This window comes from Suncus etruscus, chromosome X (assembly GCF_024139225.1).
Source record: "Suncus etruscus isolate mSunEtr1 chromosome X, mSunEtr1.pri.cur, whole genome shotgun sequence".
Lineage (NCBI taxonomy): Eukaryota > Metazoa > Chordata > Mammalia > Eulipotyphla > Soricidae > Suncus > Suncus etruscus.
Genome location: NC_064868.1, coordinates 29,739,852 through 29,766,077, shown reverse-complemented (window position 1 = coordinate 29,766,077; position 26,226 = coordinate 29,739,852). Strand labels below are relative to the sequence as shown.

The window sequence follows — 26,226 nt, the reverse complement described above, 5'->3', positions numbered from 1 at the left end:
AATGAGTATATCAGTTTGCTCCTGTTTCTGGAATTGATCATTCTTTTTATGTTTTATTTATTTTGGTCACACCTGTCAGTGCTCAGGGTTTACTCCCGACTCAGTGCTCATAAATCATTCCTGGTGGTGTCCAGAAAACAAGATATGGTATCACGGATTTAATTCAGGTTAGCTGCCAGCAAGGCAAATGCCCTATCCACTATAGTATTGCCTCTGCCAGTAGATCACTCTTTTTAATCATAGTATTATCAGCCTGTCCTAGCAGTGAATCACATAGACTCAAGGGACCTTGAAAATTGACCACATGTTTTTGGTCAGTTGAGAACACTGGAAGGCCGAGAAGCAGAATGAATATATTCTACTCTTATAATTTTCTTGTGTCAAAAGTAACCCTCAGCTCCAAGCTTCTTGTGTGCCTAGAGTTTCTGTTCTGCTAAACTAACAGAAAACCAAGTATTTCTGTTCTGATAAACTATTAAGTAGAAATGGAATAGTCTCACAAATTCAAATACTAAATGAACTAATAAAGTATAAATATGTTGCCTTATACTGGTTTTAAGTTATAGCAGGTTGACACGTATAAGTGAACATTGTTACTTCAAGACAAATACACCACACACATTTTTCTAGTACTCTATTCCCAGTTGCACATATCTAGTATACCTTCAAATGAAGCCAAATGTTTTCCTTTAAGCTGGGAAAACTTGACACTTTTAAGTGACTCCAGACAAAATTCAAATATCTGTAGACTGGTGTTTGGCAGTCGCCTGGGAAACACCCCCCACTTCCTGGTAGTCTTCATAGTACTTTTTTCTCTAACCCTCTAAACACTTTATTGTTTAGATAGAATCAAGTATACCAGCTTTACATTCAATATGCTTCACCTACATGCAATTTTGATGTCAAAATCTGTTTATTTTACATCTATTTTCTGCCTCCTGTTGTATTCATGCATTCAAAATGAATAAGTCACTTTTTCATCTGTCTTCTGAATTTTTATATCAATCTGACAAAAGTGAATATCTATGATCAGTTGCTGTAATATAGAATGAGAATAAATTACATCCTCAACTCTTGAAAACAAGCACATATAAAAATATGTACATACCATATATAAAAATAAATCATTGCAGAATATCTGGAGTGGCAGATTAATTCAGTGCATCTACCCTGAAATTTACTGCCTGGTTCAAATGGATGACCTTAAGTGTGTTTCTCTTTTGTGTTTGTGATTTGGGGGTCATGGCTTGGGAGAATCATCCTGGAAGTGTTTGAGATGGTCATGCAATTGGGGGGATGCAGGGATCAAACCTGGAACTCCTGGAATACAGATCAAACCTGTGCTCAGTCTGTTGAGTTCTCTGGTTCTTTTTTGTTGGTGTCCACACCCAGCAGTTCTCAGGAGTTACTTCTGGCTCTCTGCTCAGGGCACCATATGGGATGTCGGGGATCAAACCTGGGTCAGCTGCATGCAAGGCAAGCACCCTGCCCACTGTGTTATTTCTCTGGCCTCTTGAGCGTGTTTCTTAACCTATGTGGGCCCTCAGCATTGTGGGGTGTTTGTGAAAGTTAAACTAGCAATTCTAGTGGGCACACAGGAGATACTCATTGAGTGTTAGCTTCTGTTAAATTGTATTATAACAGAACAGCATCCCACCAAGATGAACAGTTCCTTTTGTTTATAACCAAACATCACTACATCCAATTTTAGAGATACTTGGGATTCTATTTTCTCTGATGTAAAAAATATTATGCTGTTAAAAATGGCAGGACACTTTTACCATTGACAGCATCCACCTATGCCATTTGATCCTATTATATATTTTTTACCATTCAAATGACTCCCAATTAAACTTTTCTTAGTTTTCCTTTGGCTTTTTGATTTTTGGTAATCAAAGTATGGAGCCTCTGGTTTCAAAAACAGTTCTGGACTGATGGATACTCACTAGAAACTATAATATGTAAATTATATAAATCAGTGAATATGTAAATTAGTAAATTATTACAAAATAGCATTCAAAAAGAGCATTGCTGGGCACCTACTGGGCCTACACAGGGACAGTTAGTTGAAATATCTGCAGTTTTTATGTGTGAGTGCATGTTTCTGGACCACACCTGGTGATGCTCAGGGGTTACTGCTGGCTCTCAGAAATCACTCTTGGCAGGCTTTGGGGACCATATGGGATGCTGCGAATTGAACTTGGGTTGGCCGCATGCAAAACAAACACCAGACCCACTGTACTATTGCTCTGGCCTCATCTGTAATTTATTTATTTATTTTTGTTTTGGGGCCAGGCTCAGCAATGCTTAGAGGTTTCTCCTGGCTCTCCGCTCAGGAATTACTACTGGCAGTGCTCACAGGGACCATATGGGATGCTAGGGATTAAACCTGGGTTGGCTTCATGCAAAGCCAAATCCCTACCCACTATAGTCCTGCAATTTTTAAAAGTTCTTTGATGGAAGATAACTAGCATTATCTTGACGATTGGTCTTCAGTTGCTGCTGTTGTTGGTTTTAGTATATGTGGTGATCTATAGATGTGCTATATATGGTATATGTTAGTGTAAGTGGTGACCTAGCTTCATTTGTTGTAATTTGGTTATCTTCTTGTGATGACTATCTTCCTTACCCATATTTTGAAGAAAGGTTTGTTTTGTAGTTGAAGTTTGTTTCATTCATAGACTCACTGCTAAGGGTTTCCCTTTTTTAGTCTTTAAAGTCATTCTTTATTGTTCTTGCTTCCAGCGGGGAGCCAAGGAACAGGGGGTTATAACCACTTTTCACTGCCTTCATGTTTGACACACCACCCTTGGCAGAGAAGCACTGAGCGAAGAGGAGACTGACTGGTAAAGTTTGCGAGAGCTCCTGCAGCCTGAACCCCCTTGCCTGCCAGCCTCACAAAAGCAGCTATCTGGCCACACATTATCTGTGTAGCGTGGGAACAGGCTCCAACCACCCGGATTTGGAGGGCGCCTTCATTTGAAAGCTGGAGTTAACTTTGGTTCTTTGCAGTAAAAAGAAAGTCAGTCTCATACCCTGTCCTTTTTCCCCAGCCCCAGGATGCTGACTTAACTTTATATCTTGTGCTTGAGCATAATGCATCCTGTGACATACTCGAGACAATGCATTTTATCTATGCACATGTAGATAGCTCTACTAGATATATGAGACACTTTCCTTTGTAATGGAAGCTCTGAGGCATAAATTAATAGCACCGAGACTCATGGAATTGCAGAGATTTAAAAATGGTGCTTATGTTCCCTGAAGTCCTGATGTTAATTGGTTTATTAGTCAGGTGGTGTGGAGAGCCTGAGAACAGGATAGTTGTCCTTGAACAGATCATCACTTTGTGTGTTATTGTTTAGACTGATTGTATCTTTAATGGGTGATTCAGAGTCCTGATTAATATTTCGAGCAGTCACTGTTGGCCTCCAACCTGCTCATTATCTTCAGAACTTTAAATAAATTATTTGATTTCTACCCAAGACAGCCATTGTGGAAAGAGTTTTGATTCTTGTTTCAGGAGCACAGCTTTATTTCTCATTCCTTATCTTATAAAACATAAAATGTTTCCCCAACCTGGGGATTGGAGGGTGGTTTTTAAGATTTGGCTTTTCTGCTTATTGAATCACCTCTGCAGCATGCCCTATGCCAGGCACGTTTTTCTTCTGTTTTCCTTTTAGTCACTTTGGTTTGCAATACTGTAACTGAAGGGGTATCATGCATATTACTTCATCTCCTTTCAGCACCTAATTCTGGTCTAGTGATCACTTCCCACTTGTCATCATCATAGTGGTCCCTTCTCTGACCTAAGCCCCCCCCCCTCACACCAAGCTTTCTAATTAGGACCAAAACTCCTGGCCTTAATTTTTATTTTCTTTGGATGTTATTCTCCTACTATGTTTCTTATATCCCATAGAGTGTGATCATTCTATGTCTGTCCTTCTCTCTCTGACTCACTTCACACAGCATGATACTTTCCATGTCTATTCATGTATAAGCAAATTTCATGACTTCAAAATGAAATCTAATGACTACATATTATCCCATTGCTAATGACTACGTAGTATCCCATTGTGTAGATGTTCCATAGCTTTTTTATCCACTCATCTGTTCGTGGGTTGATATTTTTTAATTCATAGGGACTGGAGAGATAAAACAGGAAATAATCCACTTGTCTTGCATGTTGCTGCAATGGACTCAACTCTGCTTTAAATCCCCAGCACTGTGTATAGCCCTTTGACCACCACCACCTTTGAGTACAGAGCCAGGAAGGTACCCTGAGCACTGCTAGGTGTGACCCAAAATATGTCCCTCCCCACAGTAAAATTCAGAAGTAACTGGGCAAAGCATATATAGATAGGATTTTAAGGGGGAAAGTAGAACAACAAGGAGAAAATTGGTTTCAAATTTTTGTTTTTAAGAATATGAATTCTGAGCTAGAGAGATAGTACAGCAGGTAGCATATTTACCTTGCATGTGGTTGACCTGGGTTCAATACCCAGTATCCCATATGATACCCCAAGCACTACCAGGAGTAATTCCTTAGTGGAGAGCTAGGAATACCTGAACACTGCTGGGTATAGCCCCAAAACAAAAATATATGAATTCTGGGGAGATTTTCTTATTCCATTGACAGTAGTAACATCTTTGCATCACTTTTCACAATTATTAAGTTACTTTTACCCAATCATCTACCTACCTTACCCTCCCCAATCGATGATTAATTTAGAAGAAACAAAGATTTTAACCAGCATTTTATTTTGGAAAGATTACTGTTTCCCTGCATATGCTTTATATTTGCACGAATAGCCACAGATATTTTCCCCTTTACCATTTGAAAGTTAGAGTGTCAGAACATAAAACCATAAATCCTAGGACAATGTCCTGAACCATTTTATACCTATGGACTGGCACTTGCCCACAGAACAGAGTTATAATCATGGCAGTTCATCTGTGGCTCTCAAGTATTTTATGTGACTCAGCACTAATTCATGGATCTGTGGTTGAAAACCATTCCCCTTGTGTCCTTCATTGTACAACTTTTGGTTGTTTTTTGGGGCCATATCCTCTGGTGCTCAACACTTATTTCTGGTTCTGTGTTCAGGGATCATTCTTGATGGCTCTCAGGGAACTGTACTGTGATGCTGCTGATCAAACTTGGGTAGGCCATGTTCAAGGCAAAATGCTTTGTTACTTGTCCTATCACTCCAACCTTGTATCATTTTTGAAGGAATTTATCCTACATTAATAGCAATGTCCTCATCGCACATACATTTAGAATCATCCAGTAATATCAGTGTAGCATGCAGTCCTCACAGCAATTTCCCCACTGCCTCAGAATTTTCCTTCACACTGTTTGTTTTCTTCCAGGAGTCAGTCAAGGTTATTTTCTTGAAGGTTTTGCTTGTCACATTTCTATACTTTGATTATGTCTTAGAGCATTTTTCCATTAATGATTTTGACAGTATAAAGTGTTCAGGCTAGCTTTTTAGAAGAAAGCCACAGATTCTAGATTTTTTTCTGGTTGTTGCCTGATTAGAATCATGTTTAAGTTTTTGGCAAGATGACCATAGAGGTGATAATGAACACTTCCCACTACATCACCTCCAGAAGGACCAGATAATACTGTTACAATTGGTCACATTAAGATCATTAAGCCTATGGAGTTTCCAGATATTGCCATTGAAAAAGGAAAAATTACCATTTTTCCTCTGTAACAAGCGGTTCTTTGAGATCCTAATAATAAGGTTTCAACCATACTTTGAAACCCTCATCTCAGCAGCCTTTCACTGCATCGTTTTAATCTCCAGGGACAAACCTTTTCAATTGTCAGTAATTATCTAATAATTTTCTATTTGGATCATACTTCATACATGTATTACATGGGGTTCTTTTGTAAAGATGAGCTCCTACTTTACTTCTCTCATATCGTTAATATCACTGTGGTCATCCAAGGAACATACCAAAAAATGTAACTAGGCATGAAAAAGTTGACCAATACACATATTTGTAAGCTGTGTGCTAATGAGCATTCAGATGCTAATTGGCTTTTCTGTTTCTGTTTTCCTTCATGCTAGCGTAATAGGTCTTTATTCATCAGTTCACATAGCTCATATGTGACATAACCCCTAACAGTAGGAGGAAGAAGGAAATGTCAAGAATGGAAAGGGAGGTGTTCAGAGCATATCTGAATATGCATTTACCCCAGTACTTATTTGCACAGTTATTTGTACTTTTATCTCACTCTAAATAGATCAGGAGAGAATTCAGTATGAAAGTGAGTACTTAGGCATTATCCTTTGTAGGCCGTACTTAGGTTTCAGGGCTGCTGGCTCTCTCAAATAAGGTCAAGATTCAAAGGATTTCCCAGAACACCTGCATGTTCCCAAAGGAAATCTCCTTTTTTCTTCCCTTTTCAGACTACTCTAAACATAGCTGTTTAGTTTATATCCTCGATTAAAATAATAGATTATCTGAAATGGTTGCTATAACCTCTTTGATCCTTTCTTTGGGTGTCTATAACATAAAGTTAACCAGATTATCAAATAGCAGCTTGACCGCAGTTTCTTTGTAAAGCAGAAAGGGAAATGGCTGAGTAAACTTCCAAAGCTTGGGTCATTACCATCAAAGTTTTACACACTGCTCTGGTCACCACTCTTAAGAGTGAGAAAACAGTCACTCTGTTTTGTGAGATAGCAAACAGTCCCATATATAAAGTGTGGTCTTTCACAGGAAAACAACTGTTTTGTGAAGACAAGTGATACAGTGAATGTCAGCTAGTATCTCTGTCGGTTGTTGGGGAAACCATGTATAAAACTAGCACATAGACTTTAGGTGTTTGGTTATTATAGTTTATTCTACAGCATCTGTAGAATAACCAACAGTTATGTCGTTGGTCCTAGTCTCCCTGGTCTTATATGAATTCTCTGCTTGTCTTGTCCCACAGTGTCCAATACTTTTGGTGGCCTGCTGGTCTGTCTTTGGTATTTAGTGTTCTGCATTTCCTTGCTGTTTCTTTGTCCCCCCTGGTGGTTCTTTGTTCTCCATCCACACAGGTGTGAGAACTGCTTCTTTTCCTGCCATCTATTGGGCAGGAGGTCAAAGAGAACGTTACCTACTCCATGCCCCCTTTTAAGCCTTACTTATCGCCACCCTGAGGTATATTTCTGTTTACTGAATGGGTTTTCCCCCATGCAGATAAAAATAAAAAAAATGCTATACAATTAACACAGTTTTGAGAAAGTAATTTATGTTTACAGTATTATAAAAGACCTCAAAAAAAGAGAAGTTGACTGAATGGATTCACTAGATTACTCAGCTTCCTTTCCCTTCCCCTATATTTTCACAAGGACTATATAGATTAAGAGCATGATGTGGAAAAGTGTTGTGTGAAACCTCATATAAATGATTCTCTGTGCCTTTGTGTTTCATTTTCCTCCAAAGGAAAACCCAAAGACCTGGTGTCTAAAAACTCCACCTTCCTCTAATCTAGCTGTTATATGCAAGTTTCTAATATTTTATACGAGACTTTTTTATCGCTCATTTGCATTTCATAAAAACTGGGATTGTTTGGAAGACGAGTCATTAATATTCTTTACAACTTGTTCTTGTTTCTCCTTTTATGTTTTCGCTAGTACAGACTTCTCTTATGTAAAACATTTCACTGATGCCCTTGGTAGATTTAGAGGTTGTTAAACAAATTGTAATAAAAGCTCACTCAACAGTCACTCTGACCCTGGCTGGTCATTCTTTTGGTAGTTTTCAATTTTGTTGTACAGAGTACAGTTCACCACACAGTTTTGATAACGTAATATTAGTACATCTTTCCAAATTTGGGGGCTTTTTTATACACTGAGAACTAGAAAAGTTGGACTGTTAGCAATTAATGCCATCACCAAATAACAACAGCAATGATATTGAAATGATTATTCATATTTAATGTAGGAATAATTTACATATATATAATATAGGAATATTTTACTAATAGAAACAGCAAATGGAAATGATCAAAGAGAGATTAATCTTTTATGTTTTCATCTGTGGTTTGTCCTTACTATTTTGCAGAAATTTATGTACCTTTGGTCAGTAACAATGTTTGGAAATCTTATTCATTTAGTGATTGCATTCTATATATGTATGTGTTAAACTATTTTATTTCCTCTAAATGAGAGAAAGCTAGTGGAGTGAAAAATAACATTGAACTAGTGACCAACCATGATTTGATTCCCTGCACTACATATAGACTTCTACAACCAAGGGTTATCCCTGAGTTCAGAATTTTAAGTAAGCCCTGACACCAGGTGTGGCACTAAAACAGAACAAAAACCCATAAGTACACAGACAAATGTATACTAGCTTACCTGCTTTATTTTGCTTGGTTTAATTATTTGCCATAACTAAGTAAATGTATGCCCATATTTGTACTGGAATACACTGAATAGAGTTGTCTAGAACAGTCATACAATCTTTACATTTCCCCATGTAACTTCTAGCTTGGAAGATTTTTGTTTCTTCCCTGCAGTATTTGGACAGGCCTATCCAAGCAGTTCTCATTTGTGTATTTGTGAAGGGAGGTTGGGGATAGGGCACCAGAACCACTGGGTGATTCTGGGAGTGGACTCTGTGGAACCAGGGATCAAACACGGGGCCTCACATATAGCAAAGCATGTGCTCTCCTACTGAATCCTCCTGTGATGGGCTCTTATTTAAAGCTGCTGTTTCTATGCTGTGGAGGATAGTTGCCTGCCCATTAGATCCCCTTTAGGAATTTCAAGGAAGTGGGTGGTGTCATTACTCTGAAGTTGTCTGTAAGATGTGAACATTAGGACAATTTCTCAATCTTCATACCATTCTCACGGTAGTCGCCTCAATTACTATATTGTAGGGGTCTGCCCTGTATTTTGTCAGGCCTTCAGAAGGATCCTGACTTTGCTTGAAACCAGTAGCACCACCCAGCTTCCTCAGCTGTTGACACCAAAGAAGATTCCTCTGTCAGGAGTCCTCTCTGCTACCAAACTGTCCTGACTAAAACCCACTATGTCCCTTCAGGGCTCCGTAGTATAAACTTCTGTATTGCTTTCTTACATTTTAAAGCAGGTAATTCTAAACATAATGTTCAAATCTGGATATAATAGATTATTCACTTTTAGTGTATAATGCCATGACAATCAAACCAACAAGGGCATTTACTTTAGCACAGCTGGTAGGGCATTTGCTTTTTTTTTTTTTTTGGTTTTTGGGCCACCTGGGTGCTGCTGGGTGTGACCCCCCCAAACAAACAAAATATAACTACTTAAAATTATGGAGCTGTGGCGCAAGCAGTAAGGCATTTGCCTTGCACGGGTTGACCCAAGACAGACCGCAGATCGATTCCCCCCCCAGTGTCCCATATGGTACCCCAAACCAAGAGTGATTTCTGAGTGCCAGGAGTAGCCCCTGAGCATCACCGGGTGTGGCCCAAAAAGCAAAAAAAAAAAAAAACAAAAAACAAAAAACCACTAAACTGCGGGGGGCTAGAGCAGTAGTACAGCAGATGAGTTCTTGCCTGGAATGCAGCCAACATGGGTTCATTCACTGGTACCCCATATAATCTCCCCAAGCTCTTCAGGAGTGAACCTTGAACGCAGAGCCAGGAGTAAGCACTGAAAACCACGAGGTATGGGAAAAAAAACTTTGGACAGGTTGAGAATTTGCTTAGTTATATTCCTACAAAGTATTTTTGTTATTCATCAGGTTGACAAGACAGTTATTTTATTGTTATCTCATTCAGATATTATGATTATCTTTATTTATTGTGAGTGTACTACAGTCTGATTGCTCCCTGGTATTCAATTCAGCAAACTTTGATAGAGATTGTAGAACTATATTTCTTGTCTCTAAATAATCGACAATGTAGGAGAGAAACTAAGGTGATTGAGGTAAATATTGTTTGTAGGATAGTAGCTCCTTGTTTGCAAGCTAGGACTGGAGACATTCTCCTTTATAATTTCACCTCTCCTGCATTTTTTTCATTTTATTAGGAGTGCACCCACATCTCCCCATCCACCAACTTCAATTGTCTTCTCTTTAAAGCATGCTGTATGTGTGCATAGCAGCCGAGGTGCAAGGCCTGTGGCAAAATCTCCCCACAACATTTCTTTTGTAGCTGTAAAACCATACTGTTACCCTGATAGAATACTGTATATTTCAGATAAACTTTTAGCAGTTCTTGGGGGCCTGATCTTTCCATGCATATTGGTTTATAAAAAATATGAAGTAAAAGAAACCCAAAGGTTATGCTTTACCCTGGCAAATTCATATACTCCAAAAGCGTCTTGTAATGTCATTGGAAAGAATTTTCCTGATTACATTCATAGATGGGAAGAATTTCAGAAACTGGAATTCCTTCCACCTCCTCCATACCTTGTTAGGAAAACATTTGTATAAAGCCTCTCTGTGATATGCTACAAAAGGCCAGCGAAAATAACCCTGTTCCTGACCTTCACTCTGTAGATAGTGACTGTTATTGGAGGACCCATAGACAAGAGGTGGAAAACCAAGATACTGCTGCATGGTGGCTGTCACAGTGGAGGGGCTATGATACCTTTGTTATTTGTGACTACATCCTGTATAATGGGTAAAATGAAAAACCCCATCTAAATGGGATCTCCTACGAGTTTTGGCTTACATACTATGAACTAGGCATTTAGGAACGAAGATAAATGATCATTAATCCCAAGAGAAGATACCTGAGGGGTTGTGTGTGTCTGCAGATTTATTTTATTATGCTATATTTTTAACATTCTAGCCCACCCCTATTTATTTTTTTCCTAGATTCTTTCCTGTTTTTTAAATTTTGATCTCCTTTATTGCAAGACAAAAGGAGTTAATAATACCACAAAGATACATATTGGGTTTGTAGCGAAAATGAAAAATCAAGGCCTGCAGTGTTTGCCTAAGGGTTAAGGCACTTGGCTTGGATTGGCTGACACCAGTTCAATTCTCAGCACTGCAATATGGTCCCCCAAGCACCACTAGGAGTGGTCCCTGACCACAGAGCCACAAGTAAGCCTGGACAGCCATGGGTGTGACCATCCCAAGAAAGATTAAATAAAGTGAAAAGATAAATGCCCAGTTCTTGTCCTCAGCTATGTCAGTCAGCATAGATGAATGGTCTTTAAAGAGTCAAAATGGTAAATCATGGTCCTTAAATGCTTGAGAATTTCCAACCTTTAAGAACAGGAGAATCTATAGTATTTTGAAAGTAGAGAACATTCTGTAGCTTCCCTTGGTAATTCGCTCTAATGCCTTCACCACTTTCAGCATCAAGAAATTCTTCCATGTGAATTATAGCAAAAATTCATGCTTCTTAAAGCCTGTTTGTTCTTGTTCTGTCCTCAGTGGAGGATTGGACAGCTGGTCACAGGCCCCTATGCACGAGCCATTCACATAATTGAAAACTGTTATTAAATTGCCCCTTCAGCATCTCTTGCTCATTGCCTTCCTCCCCAACAGCTGCCCCCCCTCCCACACAGTTAAGTAATCCCAATTCCCTTAAGCTGTTCTTGTAGATGCTTCAAACCCTTTAATTATCACGGTACCTTTCTGCTGAGCCTTCTGGGTCAGTTGTAACAAGAAGAATGAGATACTGTTATTCCAAGAAGGGTTTGAACAGCACTGAGGGTAAGGATATCTTTTCCTCATACTATGCTTGCTCTGCAAGCATTTACGTATCACCAATACGAGGTTTCTTTTTGTCTTTTACTTTTTGGTACCAGTGATCAAGCCCAGGACCTCATAAACGCAAAGCCCATGCTCTACCACTAAGCCACATTCCTGCTCCCTTGTTTTTGGTTTCTCATCGCTGTACTTATTGCTGAATCACAGTAAGGATTGTTTTGTTATCCAGAATGAACAGAAGCTCTCTCTCTCTTTTATTTCCTTTCATGTACCAGTCTACCTTTGAATTCATAAGCAAGCTCTAATTTAAACCAAATTGAGAAATATTATACAGATTCAAACCAAGTAGAAAGTGTACTGTAATTTCTAGAGAAATAAATTAGTGGTCCTTTTCAACATACTACCTTTTTCATTGTGTCTTTGTGTGCAAAAAAGAGTGGGTGTTAACAAAGTTCTAGCAACCTCAGAGGACTCAGTCCTGGTTACAAAGTTTAACTTGAGGTGCTGACGGTGACCTTGACTCTTGTTTATCCTTGGTGCCTACCAACATAGGCAACATAGGCCTTCAAATGAAGATAAATGCATCTTTAAAAATGTAACAATTGCACTGAGGCAGAAAGAAAAGCTAGGGTCGGAGTGATAGCACAACAGGCATTTGCCTTGCATGCGGGAAACCTTCGATTCTCAGCATCGTTATGGCCCCCAGAGCCAGGCAGGAGCAATTTCTGAGTGCAGAGCCAGGAGTAACCCCTGAGTGTCACTGGGTGTGGCCCCAAAACAAACAAACAAACAAATAGGAAAGAAAGGCTAATTTTTGGTCTGTAAGATAGGAGCCTTAAGATATTGACATGATTTAAAGATGGGCACAAATGTTAAGGTAAAGGCTTAACAGTAAGGAAAAGAAGCTAGTCCCTATTGCACAATGGAGCAATCACTGGAAATAGCCGAGAACTACATTTCCCATTATGCACACCAGGGAGGGCATTATTACCTTGTGCTAGTCTCAATTAAAAGACCTTATAAATTGGAAAGAATATACAGATAGAGGTATTGGTATCCCTGAGCAACTAGTGGTAGAAATTCTGGCATCAAATACTTTACTTTAGCGACAACCTTCTCAGTTTTTAATAGTTATCATGCATTAAGAATTTTCAGAGGTGTATATAGTGTGCCACGCTTCCTTAACTAATTTGACCTTTTCAGTAAGCATTTTTGCTGGGTAATTGATTAGCTGGATACACTGGGCAACACTGACCCAGAGATCTGAGTTAAGTAGAAACTCTTTGTGAGCCTGTACTACAGAATAAAAGAAAGCCATCCAATTAGACTGTAAAGAGAAAAGGAGATACCATTTGTAGCAGTTCCTATTTGGATAACAATTTTCAAAAGGGCAGTGGCCAGGCAAGATCTGGCCTATGATGCAGAAACAAAAGGCATATGAATAAAGACTCATGGGCGAGCACAGTATCTCCCGTCACAAATTTCAAAGACTTTGACGGTGACCAACATCTGGCTTTCGGGTCAGATGGATAATAATACCAATGTGGCTCTTGGTGGGTGGCAGAACACTGTTCCATAGACCTTTGCTGTGTTCGTTTATTTCTATTTTAAAACAACCCTACATGGTAGGCACACATGAAAGTTCCATTTTGTAGTGGAGGAATTAAGAAAAAAGAGGTTTTTTTTTCCTAAAGTCCTATTAACAATGAATGGAAAAGGGAAGCTTGGTTAGGCTCTGGTGCCTCTGCTCTGCTGGCAGAGTGCACCTCTGTGTGAAGAAGTACTTTATCTGCACAGATGTTCAAGTACATTTATCTTGTAAGAACCCAAACAGTGCATGCACTCTGTTGTGGAACCATATTCCTCAATGCAGTTCTGTAATTCTTTCTTTTTGGCCCCCGCCCTTTCTGGGAGACTGTTTCCAAGGCTGATGTGCAGGGGGTCTAGCCACCACTCTCAGTAACACTTGGCATGTATAGCTATCTGAGTTTGATTCCCAGAATTCCATGGTTCCCTGGATACTGAATGGTATATCACTTGTGGCCCCAAAGCAAAACTAAGCCTAAGCACTGATATTTCCTAGGCAAGCATCACTGTGAGTGGCCCCTTTTCAAATCACAAAACATCCAAGGTGAGTGAGAAACTATGGGCCACAGAAACTGACCCACAGTAATTTGACATTTTGAAATGATTATGCAAATTATTTTATGAAAATTATGTCTACCCTATTTTTAATATAGTAATATTGAAAAACTCTTCAGGGATCTATAAACTTTAGAAATAACCTACAAATTACATCACTAGAACATCTAGAGATCTTTTTTTAATATGCAAGAATCAAATTTTTAAATTATGTGAGCTCTTATTAGGAGACTATGAAAGAGATAAATTCCTATGCAGTCCAACAACAAGAATTATTAGGGTGAAACACAGAAGAAGAAAAATGAGGAAGGTCTTTTCAGAGAAATAGAGGCTAGACTAAAAAAGAATAACACTGATTTAATAGATTTCTGTAAACAGGTGAAGGCCAAATAGAGAAGCACTATTGATACTGAGAAATTTCTATAGCAGACTAGAGATATTAAACCATGGGTTTCAAAATGCCACTGTATAATAAATTTATCAACAAAAACCTAGAGATACACAAAAGAAAGGGCAAGGACAGATCACTTTCAGAGGACCAGCAACTGCCTTTAGTGCTCACTTCTCAACTGTAGCTCATAAAGAAAACAAAAGTGGAGCAGTTTTTAAAAAACATTCCAGATCTAAGGAAAGTAGCTAGCAACAACATGGGTTCTAGGAACTTTTTTTCTCAGACATTGAATACAATGTATCCTAGGCTCTACTAGGGTAGATCTCATCCCTGTGGGAAAATTTGAAATGTAAAAGGAAAAAAAAAGAAAATTTGATATGTAGGAGCAATGAAAAAGAACTCCCCCTCACACCAAAAAAAAAAGATGAGCTTCAAATTGTTAGGAATCCACTAAAACCCAGTCTTTTCAGGTTTAAATTCAAAGTGTGCCTAGAGCAGGCCTTCTTAAAAATGTTTCCCACTTGCTATGTTTGCCCAAACATATAGTCAGATTTTCTCTGGGGGGTTGGGCCATTACTTTTTTGGGGTGGTGGGTGAATTTTTCTGTCAAAATCTTTAGGAGTGATCCACTACAGTGCCTTAGGGATCATGTGGTGCCAGAGATTTGTTATATGCATGACAAGCACCCAAGCCCCTATGCAGTCTCTCTGGCCATATTTCAGGCTTTCAAAAAATCATACTATTGGGTAAGAATGGTATTTTTAAAATTTATATTTTGAAAAGCTAAAACAGCCCACTAGGAAAACAGCACTCAACCAGGAGGTTAGGATTCTAGGGTCAGATCTGCTACCACTTAAATGCTAAGCCATCTCTTTCATTGTTGGCTCCATTTTTATATCTCTAGAAACAAGCATTGGAGCCAGATGACTTTCGCTCTGCTAAAATACTTTATTTTTTACATTTTACTTTACTACAACACTGTGACAAAGGTGTGGCTGCCTGCACTTTATAGGGTGGCTACCACAGAAACAGCCAAACATCTGTGCATATTTTTTTAGCTATTAGGGTATTAGACATGCAGTGTTCCAGTACTGATCCTGTCACCAGTGTCACCCTCCCTCCACCATGTTCCCAACTTCCCTTTCTCCTGTTCCCTCAGGCACCTTTTTAAGTTTGGTTATTGAAGTCTGGATCTCATGATTTTTGTGTTGTTGAACTCTGGATATTTAGCTCTATCATTCCATAATGACACTGATGTACCAGAATACCCTTAACCCTTGTCCCAGCAAATGACTTATTTTTATTTAAAAATTTTAAATTTAATTTAATTGACCATGAGATACACAATTAGAAAGTTTTTCATGATTGAGTTTCAGTCATAGATTATCCAACACCCATCCCTTTACCAATACACATTTCCTGTCACTAATGTCCCCAGTTTCCATCCTCCTCCTCGTGCTTGCCTCTATGGCGGACAGTTTTTCTTCAATATCTATCTTTTTTTTTCTTTATACTAGTTTTCAGTATTACTGAATAGCTATCAAGCATATCACTATACTTCCTTTCAACACCTAGTTCTTGTCCAGAATGCTCATTTGCAACTGTCATTGACATAGTTGTCCCTTCTCTGCCATAACTGTACTTCCCTGCTCTTTGCAGCAAGCTTTTTACCATGGATCCATCTTCCTGACACTTAATCTCTATTGTCTTTTGATATTATTACCATACCATCGTTTTATATAATTGCAAATGAGTATAATCATTCTATATCTATCCCACTTCCTTTGACTCATTTCAACCAGCATAATATTCTCCGTATCCATTCATGTATAAGCAATTTCAGATGACTTTTAAAGCCTCTTCATTATGATTCAATGCAATATATATAAACAAGTACTTTGGGGGATGGGGAATCAGTAACCCTGTTTCATGTTTCCCCCTCTTTTTTTTTTTTTTGGTTTTTGGGCCACACCCGTTTGACGCTCAGGGGTTACTCCTGGCTATGTGCTCAGAAATCGCCCCTGGCTTGGGGGGACCATATGGGACACCGGGGGATCGAACCGCGGTCCTTCCTTGGCTAGCGCTTGCAAGGCAGACACCTTACCTCCAGCGCCACCTACCCGGCCCCTGTTTCCCCCTCTTTTGAAATACCAATAAACATCCATTTTACTCTGGTTTAACACTTGAGTATCTAGTCTCAGAAATGAGCTACAGATAGTTGCACTCAGGTGTGAAGTTTGCTTTGCTTTTTCTGTGGGATTTGTTTGGCTTGGCTTTATGGTCATGGCATCACTCAGTTGAGTGGTTGTCATCTCCCCACACCTCGGGGGTAGGTGGCTCCTGGGCTCCATAGGGGCACGTTTCCATAAATAGATCACATAAATGAAGCCTCCCTATGCAACTCTGTTTCTTTGTGTCTGTCCATTCATGCATTACTAGAACTGACAGCTGCCTCCTTTCCCTTCTTGTATTCTTTGGCCTGGCATGACTTTTCCTTCTGTCTTTGCAGGCTAATAATAAGCCCGAGATCGAAGCAGCCCTCTTCCTAGACTGGATGCGACTGGAGCCCCAGTCCATGGTATGGCTGCCTGTGCTACACAGAGTGGCTGCTGCAGAAACAGCCAAGCATCAAGCCAAGTGTAACATCTGTAAGGAGTGTCCGATCATTGGATTCAGGTACTTACAAGTTCTACATTCTCCTGTTTTATCCCCTTATTGATTCTCACTGTTTCGTGACTTGGTCTTTTATCTCCTATGCCCATTGCTCTGTGCTGGTTCCACTTCACAGTGGGAAAGGAGGTGACTGGGCTGGAACATTGATCACCCCCCTCACTCCCTTTGATTGCTAGGTTAAGTCGATGGCTCTGAATCATTAAACAGTGTCTCTCCTCACTTTAACTCTTCAGAGTCACATCCCTGGGTGAACAGGGCTGCGTGCTTGATTCCAAGATATATTACTATCCGACGCGTCTACACAGTAACTGGGCCCATGCCCATGGAATCCAAACATTTTGACCATCTCTTTTTGCTAAGGTGTTCTCCGTGTACAGAAATGATCTGAAACTCCATTCTAAAGCTTGAGATGACTCTGTTTGGGGAATCCTCTCCTTGTAGCTCAGTCTATTCTTCCTGACATTGGATCACTTTTGTTTCAAGCACCTTAGAACTTAACTGTGAATCAGATTATACTCTGCATAGTGCCCTAAGGGAACTTCTAAGGGTATATAAAGTATACAACGAAAGGAAAATTCACAAAGTTGCTTGAAAAATGCTCCAGATAAGTTTAAAAGTAGAATAGATAGGAAACCTAACAGGTTACTATTCTGATGTTTTTCAAATATCACAATAAGCAATTGGCTCTTAAATCTTTACCCTTGTTGACCTGTTTGAGGAGACAGGATCTTTGGAAATGAACTTGTATTGAATATTACTCTCTAATCTAAAATTTGAAACAATGATATATATTAAACATCGGGAGCACCATAACTGTTTCCATAGCAATGAATGAACCCCAATTTATAGCCTAGCAATATAGTCAGTGCTTGTTCAGAAGCCACTTAACAGCTAAGTAAACAGTCTTTTCTAGTTATGCTCGGACTTGTTTTACTACTTTGTTTCCTAATAACTACTTTGTTCCATCTGTGTGGCTTTTACTCACTGTACTCATTTACCCTTGGTATTTGCTCTTCCATACTCCATTCTATTTACAAAGAGGTTTTATAAAACCCTTTAGTGAGTTCTACAGCCTAGGTAGTCAACATTTAGTAGGTAGTACAAAGGACACTTCCTTTCCTTTCTGGGTTTGAGTAGGTAAGAATAATAACATAGCATGGTAGATAAGGGAGAACATAGGTGTCTTCATTATGGTACTTAACAGTCTATTCTCAGCCTTCCCAGGAGAATTTTATAAAATGTACAAGGAAAAGTGCTATATATAAGCATTTTCTATTCTTTTGCCATTATCAAGTTAGATTATTTTAGGAATCAGCAATTCCCTTTTCTCTCCCCCCCCCACAGTTAAAAGGTGATAGTGATCTAAAATGGGTAATTCCCCCATCCCTTCCCATATGTGCCATAAAGAATGTATTTGTGAACTAGCACAGTTTCTTATCTGAAAAGCAAAAGGCAGGAAAATTAGGGAACAAAGTAGACAGTATCCTGAAAAAGGGGAATGCCACAGGTAGTACTGACAGATTTTAAATTCTTTCATCTTATCCCAAATTTTATTTCTTTTTGAATTTTTTTATCATTTGTGGTTGAAATAGATAAATGAGATCATCCAAAGAGCCATCTTAAGAGTAATCTTATAAATTGGCCAGAAAATATAATTAAAGCAAGTGTTGTTTTGAGGGTTCTTGCTTAATTTTCTTTTGTCTTATAAAATTGCTTTACCTTTATATTTGCAGGGGAAATTGGTTCAAAATCATGTTCCCATAATGGGGGGTATAATAATGCATCAGTCTCCCTTTGTTCTGGAAGTTCTTTCAAATTCTAGTATTTGGTCTTCAAAAGACTGGAAGTTTGCCAATACCTTCCTACTTAATCTCAAAGAGTTCCTAGGGGAGTTTAAATAAGAGCCGAGTTTTTCTTCTCTCTCCGTATGTTTATAGGATAATCTTTCTGCCAAAATATTTTGATACTGTAGGAGATGAACCAGAGCAATCTGGAGGTAGGAAGTGAATCACTTACCTTGTGGGATTAATGAATATTGAATTTTGTTTCTAGAATTAAGATAGTGTGGAAGAAGGATCATAAAAGAGTGTTCTTAGGGAATTTGACATGAAGAAATACGTATGTGTCTGTTTTTCCCCTTTACCAGGTACAGGAGTCTAAAGCACTTTAATTATGACATCTGCCAAAGTTGCTTCTTTTCTGGTCGAGTTGCAAAGGGCCATAAAATGCACTACCCTATGGTGGAATATTGCACTCCGGTAAGTTCTGTGCCTCCCCGACATGGGTGTTTTCACCTGGGAGACGTTTCAGTTTTGTACAGTATTGTAGATCATGTGTAATGATGTGATTTATAAGCATCCCAGATGTTACCTTGCTAAAATGGCTCAAGTATAGGCTCCAGGATTTACCTCATCCCTAGTGCATAGGGGCAGTATTCTTCAGAGCTGTTGAAATGCTGTTTGCATGCTGGGAGGAATGATTTTTTTCTCATTTATTTTGCCCAACTCTAGTATTTATTGGGGGAAGGTCTCTGTGGCCTGAGGCATGTTGGATATAGGGGGAGGGGGTGATATAAACTTCCCAATATTCTTTTGCAATTTTGAATACCTCTTGCTTATTTTGTATGTTTAATACTCACTAAATGGTAGGCATTTACTCTTTTAACTGTTAATGTGTGAAGTTGGTATGGTGATAATATTTATACATTTCAGAGGACTCAGGTCCTGAGGCGAAACAGATTGCCCAAGGTTCTATTGTCAAGAGAAGTGGAGGTGTTCAGTGGGAGAAGTATTTAGAGAAAGTGTTCACTGACTGATAGAACTTAGAAAATTCATTTGTGGGGCAAAACAAAACAGCTATACTGTGGTGTAAATCGTATGTTCTGTAAACATGGGATGCTTGCTCTGCAAAGAGATGGTTTGCAGTATTTATATATACTGGGAACTTCCTAGAAATGAAGACCTTTCACCTCCACCTGCTAATGTTAATCTCCAACATGCGTTTTAGCAAGGTCTGCAGGGGCATTGCTACACTTATCAAGGTTTGAGAAGCTCTACTTTAGGGTATCTCTCATATCATAGGTGGAGCCTCCCTGTGAAGCCATTGCTTCACTCTGATTCCTTTCATAAAGGAATTTTGTGGTAAAGACTGCACCAAGCTGTGAATAGACTGACATTTAGTGGGTGAAAGAGGATGTCGCTGGGGGAAATGCAGTTCTGAAAATACACATGATGAAGCTGTAAATCAAGTTTTCAATTTGAGGACCCCTATATAAACTTTCGATTTCCCGAATAACCCAGTAGCTGGTACACTTCATTCATCCTAATAGCTAGAGGGGCAGTTGGCCCATTTCACTTAGGATCCTTAGTCTTTTAATTTGGGGGGGGGGGTCATACTCAGCAACGCTCAGAGTTTACACCTGGCTCTATGCTCAGAAATCACTCCTGGCAGGCTCAGGGGGCCATATGAGATGCCGGGATTCAAACCACTGTCCCTCTGCATGAAAGGCAAATGCCTTACCTCCATGCTATCTCTCCAGCCCCAGGATCCTTAGTCTTGAATAGGTAAATAATACACATGAATAAACCCCACTAGTCAATGCCAAGACATCTTTTGAAGGCATGGTTTTAACTTTTTTCCTAACGTTTAACTTTCTTGATGTGTAATAGTTTATGAAAGTATCTATTTTAGGCCACAGGGGTCCTCAAACTTTTTAAACAGGGGGCCAGTTCACTGTCCCTCAGACCATTGGAGGGTCTGACTATAGTAAAAAAAAAAACTTATGAACGAATTCTTATGCACACTGCATATATCTTATTTTGCAATGAAGAAACAAATACAAATGTGGCCTGCGGGCCATAGTTTGAGGACCACTGTTAGGGGCTCAGTTTCACATCTCTTCAAGATATATAATGACCTCTGAAATATAAATATCCCCCACTACAGTCCATTAGTCTATTTGTTTTCAACCTTTTGACATCTACCAACTAATGACAGTCCACACACCAATGGTTAGAAATCACTGTGTATGACCTTTTGCTTCCTTTGATCAGTACTCTTGTATTTTTTTCTGATTCCAAAGCCTTTTCTTTCAACTTCCCCCACCACCACCCTGATGCCAACACAGTAGAGTGAACTTTCTTTTTTTTCACCATTATTTTTTTCTTTATTTAAACATCCTGATTACAAATATGATTGTGATTAGGTTTCAGTCATGTAAAAAACACCCCCCTTCACCAGTGCAACATTCCCACCACCATTGTCCCAAATCTCCCTCCATCCCACCTCACCCCCACCTGTACTCCAGACAGGCTTTCCAGTTCCCTCATTCATTCACATGATTATGGTAGTTCTCTCTGTAGTTATTTCTATAACTGCACTCACCACTCTTTGTGGTGAGCTTCATGAAGTGAGGCGGAATTTCCAGACCTCCTCTCATTGTCTCTGAGGATTATTGCAAAAATAACTTTTATTTTTCTTAAAACCCATAGATGAGTGAGACTATTCTGTGTCTCTCTCTCCCTCTGACTTATTTCACTCAGCATGATAGATTCCATGTACATCCATGTATAGGAACATTTCATGACTTCATCTGTCCTGACGGCTGCATAATATTCCATTGTGTATATGTACCACAGTTTCTTTAGCCATTCGTCTGTTGAAGGGCATCTTGGTTGTTTCCAGAGCCTGGCTATTGTGAATAGTGCTGCAATAAATATAGGTGTGAGGAAGGGGTTTTTTTGTGTTGTATTCTTGTGTTCTTAGGGTATATCCCTAGGAGTGTAGAGTGAACTTTCATCTTTGATGTCTTGCCTCCCTACTCTGACATCTATTGATTTTCCTTTCAGACTACGTCTGGAGAAGATGTCCGTGACTTTGCCAAGGTACTGAAGAACAAATTTCGAACCAAAAGGTATTTTGCGAAGCATCCTCGAATGGGCTACCTGCCAGTGCAGACTGTCTTAGAGGGGGACAACATGGAAACGTGAGTAGTGGCCAGAGCACAGTCGTTTCTCATTTGATGTATATTGGAGCTCCTCTCAGCTGACTCTTCTCTTTCACTCCCAAATGCAAACAGTCTCTCCTATTTCTTTCCCTAGACTCCTTCAACTGACAAGAGAAAAACAGGTTCCTGTGCAACTGTCATGTTCCTATAGAAGTTGTCCCAGGACAATGACCCTTTCCAATGTTAAATTTTTTCTCATATACTTGGGGGCGGGGAGTGTCCAGGGGCAGGGGCACACACATTTCCCAGCTACTTTTCAAGGCTTCTAAGAAATATGGGACTGTTTACAAATGAGTGATTTCAATATTTCATTTTGGTTTTCCTCACAAATCAGTAGATGTGTCTTTATCTGGTTGTGTGGTCATCTCTAGTCACTTTTTTGTCAACTTGAAAACAAAAATAATTGCAGGAAGTTTCTTCACAGTAAGTAGTAATGATTCTCATGATCAAACAGATGATGTCTTTGCCTTTTCAACCTTCTCGTTTTGTTGCCACAACGTGTATGCCAATCGCAATTGTTAATTTTTTTTTCCTTTGGATTCACTTTCCACCTCAGTTTGGCTGTTGCTTTCCATAGTTCATACTTAATTGGTCAGATTTTATTTCATTTGGCCTTCAGTGATTATTTTGCAGCTGCTTTTGCCTGTGTCTCTCTTCACCACCCCATTTTTTTGTTTTGCAGTCCTGTTACTCTGATCAACTTCTGGCCAGTAGATTCTGCGTGAGTACTGCTGAAGGGTGCTACCACCACCAACACATTCGCTTGCTTGATGCTTAAAGTTTTGTTCTGTTTCTTTATTTTTTTGTATTAAAGACTTTAGCTTTCCTTCCTTCATTTTGATTATTTGCCTCCCCTTCATGAGACTTTTAAGAGTGCCATCTGCCGTGGATCAGGAGAATCTAAGTGAGGTGTTCAGGGATCCACCTGGTCATATTGGAATGACATCCTGGTCTTGAACACCAGTTAGCAGCAGAGAAATTGAGTTGTTTTAGTTGAATTCCTAGGAGAGGTGTTTATAATCCTTCCAGTACAATCAGAAAAGACTATTCTAATTATGTAACAACTCCTTTTCTTGATATCCAATGCTTTTGGACCTTCAGACAGATAATGGCTTATTCTTTCGGGCTTGTTAGAGTGGACCTTTAAAAACCAGCAGGATTTGTTTGCTAATATGTTTGAGTTTGCTTGAGGCACTTCAGTGTGGTGTGTGGGCTTTCTGTCAAGTAGTGCCATGCTATTTGACTAATCTTTATAGGCATGACGTTCTCAGTTTTGAAATAAACTCACTTTGCTCTCCTCTCCAAGCTAAGTATTCAGCTCATAAAACGTTCAACAGTAACACTGAAAGAAATGTCTATCATAGTTTGTTATTATTACCATTGTGTATTAATAATACTAATATTAGATGCCAATAATAATTGGATTATTCCATAACTTATAATGTTAGAAAACTTTTTTGGGCCAGTGTGATTTATATATTATACAAGTGTGCATGTTTTGAAGTTTTATTTTATGTGGTTTATATAGCATTTTGTTATGTATAAAGTATATTAAATACATAAAGTCAAATAACTTTATATATAAGAAAAATATTTAATTTGGGTTGCCTTTATTTCTCTACTTTGTAATTAAAGTCAATACTTTTAAAGAAATCCTATAATGATGAAAGCAAATGGTGAATTAAGGTTTACATTTATTTCTATCATCCTAAAGAAGTATAATATTTGTTCTAAACTTTCATTATTTTGCCCCACAACTGAAATATAAAATACAATAACTACTTTATTTTTTACCCATCATGCTTAAGTAACTAAGTGGATTATTTAGATTCACTTATTTTCTTGTATATTTTTTCCCTGAACGGAGTTATCTATTTCTTATTGAAGTTAGAACCTGTAATAATACAGTTCAGATACGGATATACAAAAATCCTTAATTGGATTCTCATGAGCAAATATATTTTTCTGTGTTTAAATTAAATTTAATTCAAAATGTGAAATACAGAAATACTGAAGTACATTTTTAAATGCATGGATAGAAGTAGCGCAAAATAATAACCAATAAATATCCAAAGAAGAAAGATGTTGCTGTATAGACTAATAAGCTAAATCATGGTTCTCAGTTGTATGTAACTTATTTTAGAGGATATTTCTAAATTTTAAAGAACTTTAATAACATATTTATTAAAAGAATCTTATTAGAGAACATTAATAACTAGAAAATAGTTTTGCCTTTTTATAAAATATGTGTTAGATTATCCTAAAATAGTGGAAAGTTGTGATTTTCCAGAATGAAAGCAGACTATAATTACTGTTTTCTTTAATACCATTATTTTTTTTCTAAAATCTGTATTCATGGGATAACAGTGCATAAAATAGATTGTAATGCTAGCCTTTTCAGGCAGAGAAACCAGGCCCTAAGGTATTTTATTTGGCAAGAATTCTATCTGATGCTATCAAATCTTATAATGGTGACAGTATTTAATACATTTCAGGTGGATCACAGAATCGAAGTGTTTAGTGAGATCCACATCATTAGATTTTCTTTAGACAAAATCCTTAGCTACCTATATTTGTGATATTATTTGGCATTGAATCTAGCATAAACCTTTATATGATGTCCATAGGTAGGACAGTGAAAATTGGTTTTAGCTCTTCTGCTTTGAAAGTTAAATGAGGAGCCAGAGAGATAGCATAGAGGTGAGGCATTTGCCTTGCATGCAGGACAGTGGTTCGAATCCTGGCATCCCATATGGTCCCCGAACTTGCCAGGAACTATTTCTGAGCATAGAACCAGGAGTAACCCCTGAGTGCTGCCGGGTGTGACCCAAAAACCAAAAAAAAAATTACATGAATGAAAATTTTTGATGGAGTTTTCACATAGGAGAAAATGGTGGTGGGAGAGATGTCATTGACCATAAGCAATAAGAGAGACCATCTTTCTTGTCGTATTCTTGTGTATTTAGAAAATGGGAGAAGAGAACAATAGGAAACGTGTTTAGAAGGCTCTGCTTTTACTTAAATTTCTGGAGTAAATGGTTTGGACTCCTACTAATTCTCTATTTTTAAATGGTTCTCTGACCAGTACTCTTTTTTGTCTTATTTCCTTATTTAATCAGTCCCTCCTTTAGAGTAAATACACACATATGTTTTAGATTTCTGGTTACTGGTTTCTTGTGCTTATGCATTCTGTTAGATGTTATATACATTAACAAGAAAAAATAACATGCAATTACTCTCGAGGCTAAGTGTGAAAACTCTGCATATGGATTTTTAGCAGAAGCTCAGTATTCTAGATTTATATGCTGAGTTTTCTTGGTCTAGTTCTGCCCCATGACTTCAGGATAGCAACCAAGATAAGAGGAAGTGCTAATGTATTTGCCTTGATGATATACCTTTGGCTTATAAAAAGTACCTTATTGAAAGACTGATCTGCGCCAGAAGATAAGGTTTACAAGGCCGATAATCCAAGTACTAACATATCTTACCCTACAGTGAATATTTCAAAATAACTATTTCAGAGCAAACCATAGCATACTTCTACTTTAGAGTTTTCACAAATGGAAAAATTAACTTTTGAAAATGATAGTGAAGAATTTCATGGAAATCTCTGGAACTTCCTAATAAATTACATGGTCATCATTTTTTTCTGGTAACAATTTAAAACTTCAAATTTAAATCTTCCAAATTTGATAGTAGTGACACTTGACACAACAGCATTGTGTTCATAAATAAGATTTAAACTTTCTCAGAGAAGACTCCTTAGTTATTTGTGTAATATGTTCTAGTCATTTTACAACATCTTCTTTACAGAATGTAGATTTAGATAATATTTCCTAGACATACAAGATAACTAAATGCTTTTAATGTAAGGGAAAAAAACCAAACATATTCATTATTCTAATTATTTTGACCAAGTCTTTGACTGTTGATTGGATGTCAAACTAAAAACAGTCCACACTTAATAGATTGCTGCCAACTTTTGGAATTATGCCTTTACCTAAGGGCTTTCTGTGTCAAAAGAGAAATGGAAGGGCCCTTTTGTCCTATTCCAATTAAACAAAATAGCACAAGCCCAAACTCGTTTTCAGAAGCAGTGGATTTTCCCCCTAAGGTTAATCTAAAAGATATTATAAAAATTTTAAGGATAATTAATAGATCACATACAAAAGAAAAGTAAAATTATTAATCCTATAAAAAGTAGTCTGTGAGGGAAAAACTTTTTAAATGGGGTTCCGACCCCCAAATATGTAGACGTTGTGTGCTGTTTTTCTCTGTTTATTTCTGTATCCCTAATAAAGATGTCAGATATTGTGATATTTTCTTTAACCCAATTATTCTTTTTAATAACTTC

General features: G+C 38.2%; 1 protein-coding gene across 6 annotated transcripts in view; it reads left to right on the top strand.

The window, feature by feature from the left end:
• Positions 1-26,226, top strand: part of DMD (dystrophin) — a 2,686,579-nt gene that overhangs the window by 2,592,947 nt on the left and 67,406 nt on the right. For 3 of the 6 annotated variants that reach the window (XM_049766732.1, XM_049766737.1, XM_049766733.1), the window contains 4 exons: positions 16,704-16,870; positions 19,014-19,125; positions 21,715-21,851; positions 22,555-22,593. In XM_049766732.1, the coding sequence (XP_049622689.1) occupies positions 16,704-16,870; positions 19,014-19,125; positions 21,715-21,851; positions 22,555-22,593 (455 nt within the window). Of the gene's footprint in view, positions 1-16,703; positions 16,871-19,013; positions 19,126-21,714; positions 21,856-22,554; positions 22,594-26,226 lie in introns of those variants that run through there. The other 3 variants (XM_049766734.1, XM_049766735.1, XM_049766736.1) reach the window with 2 other exon arrangements.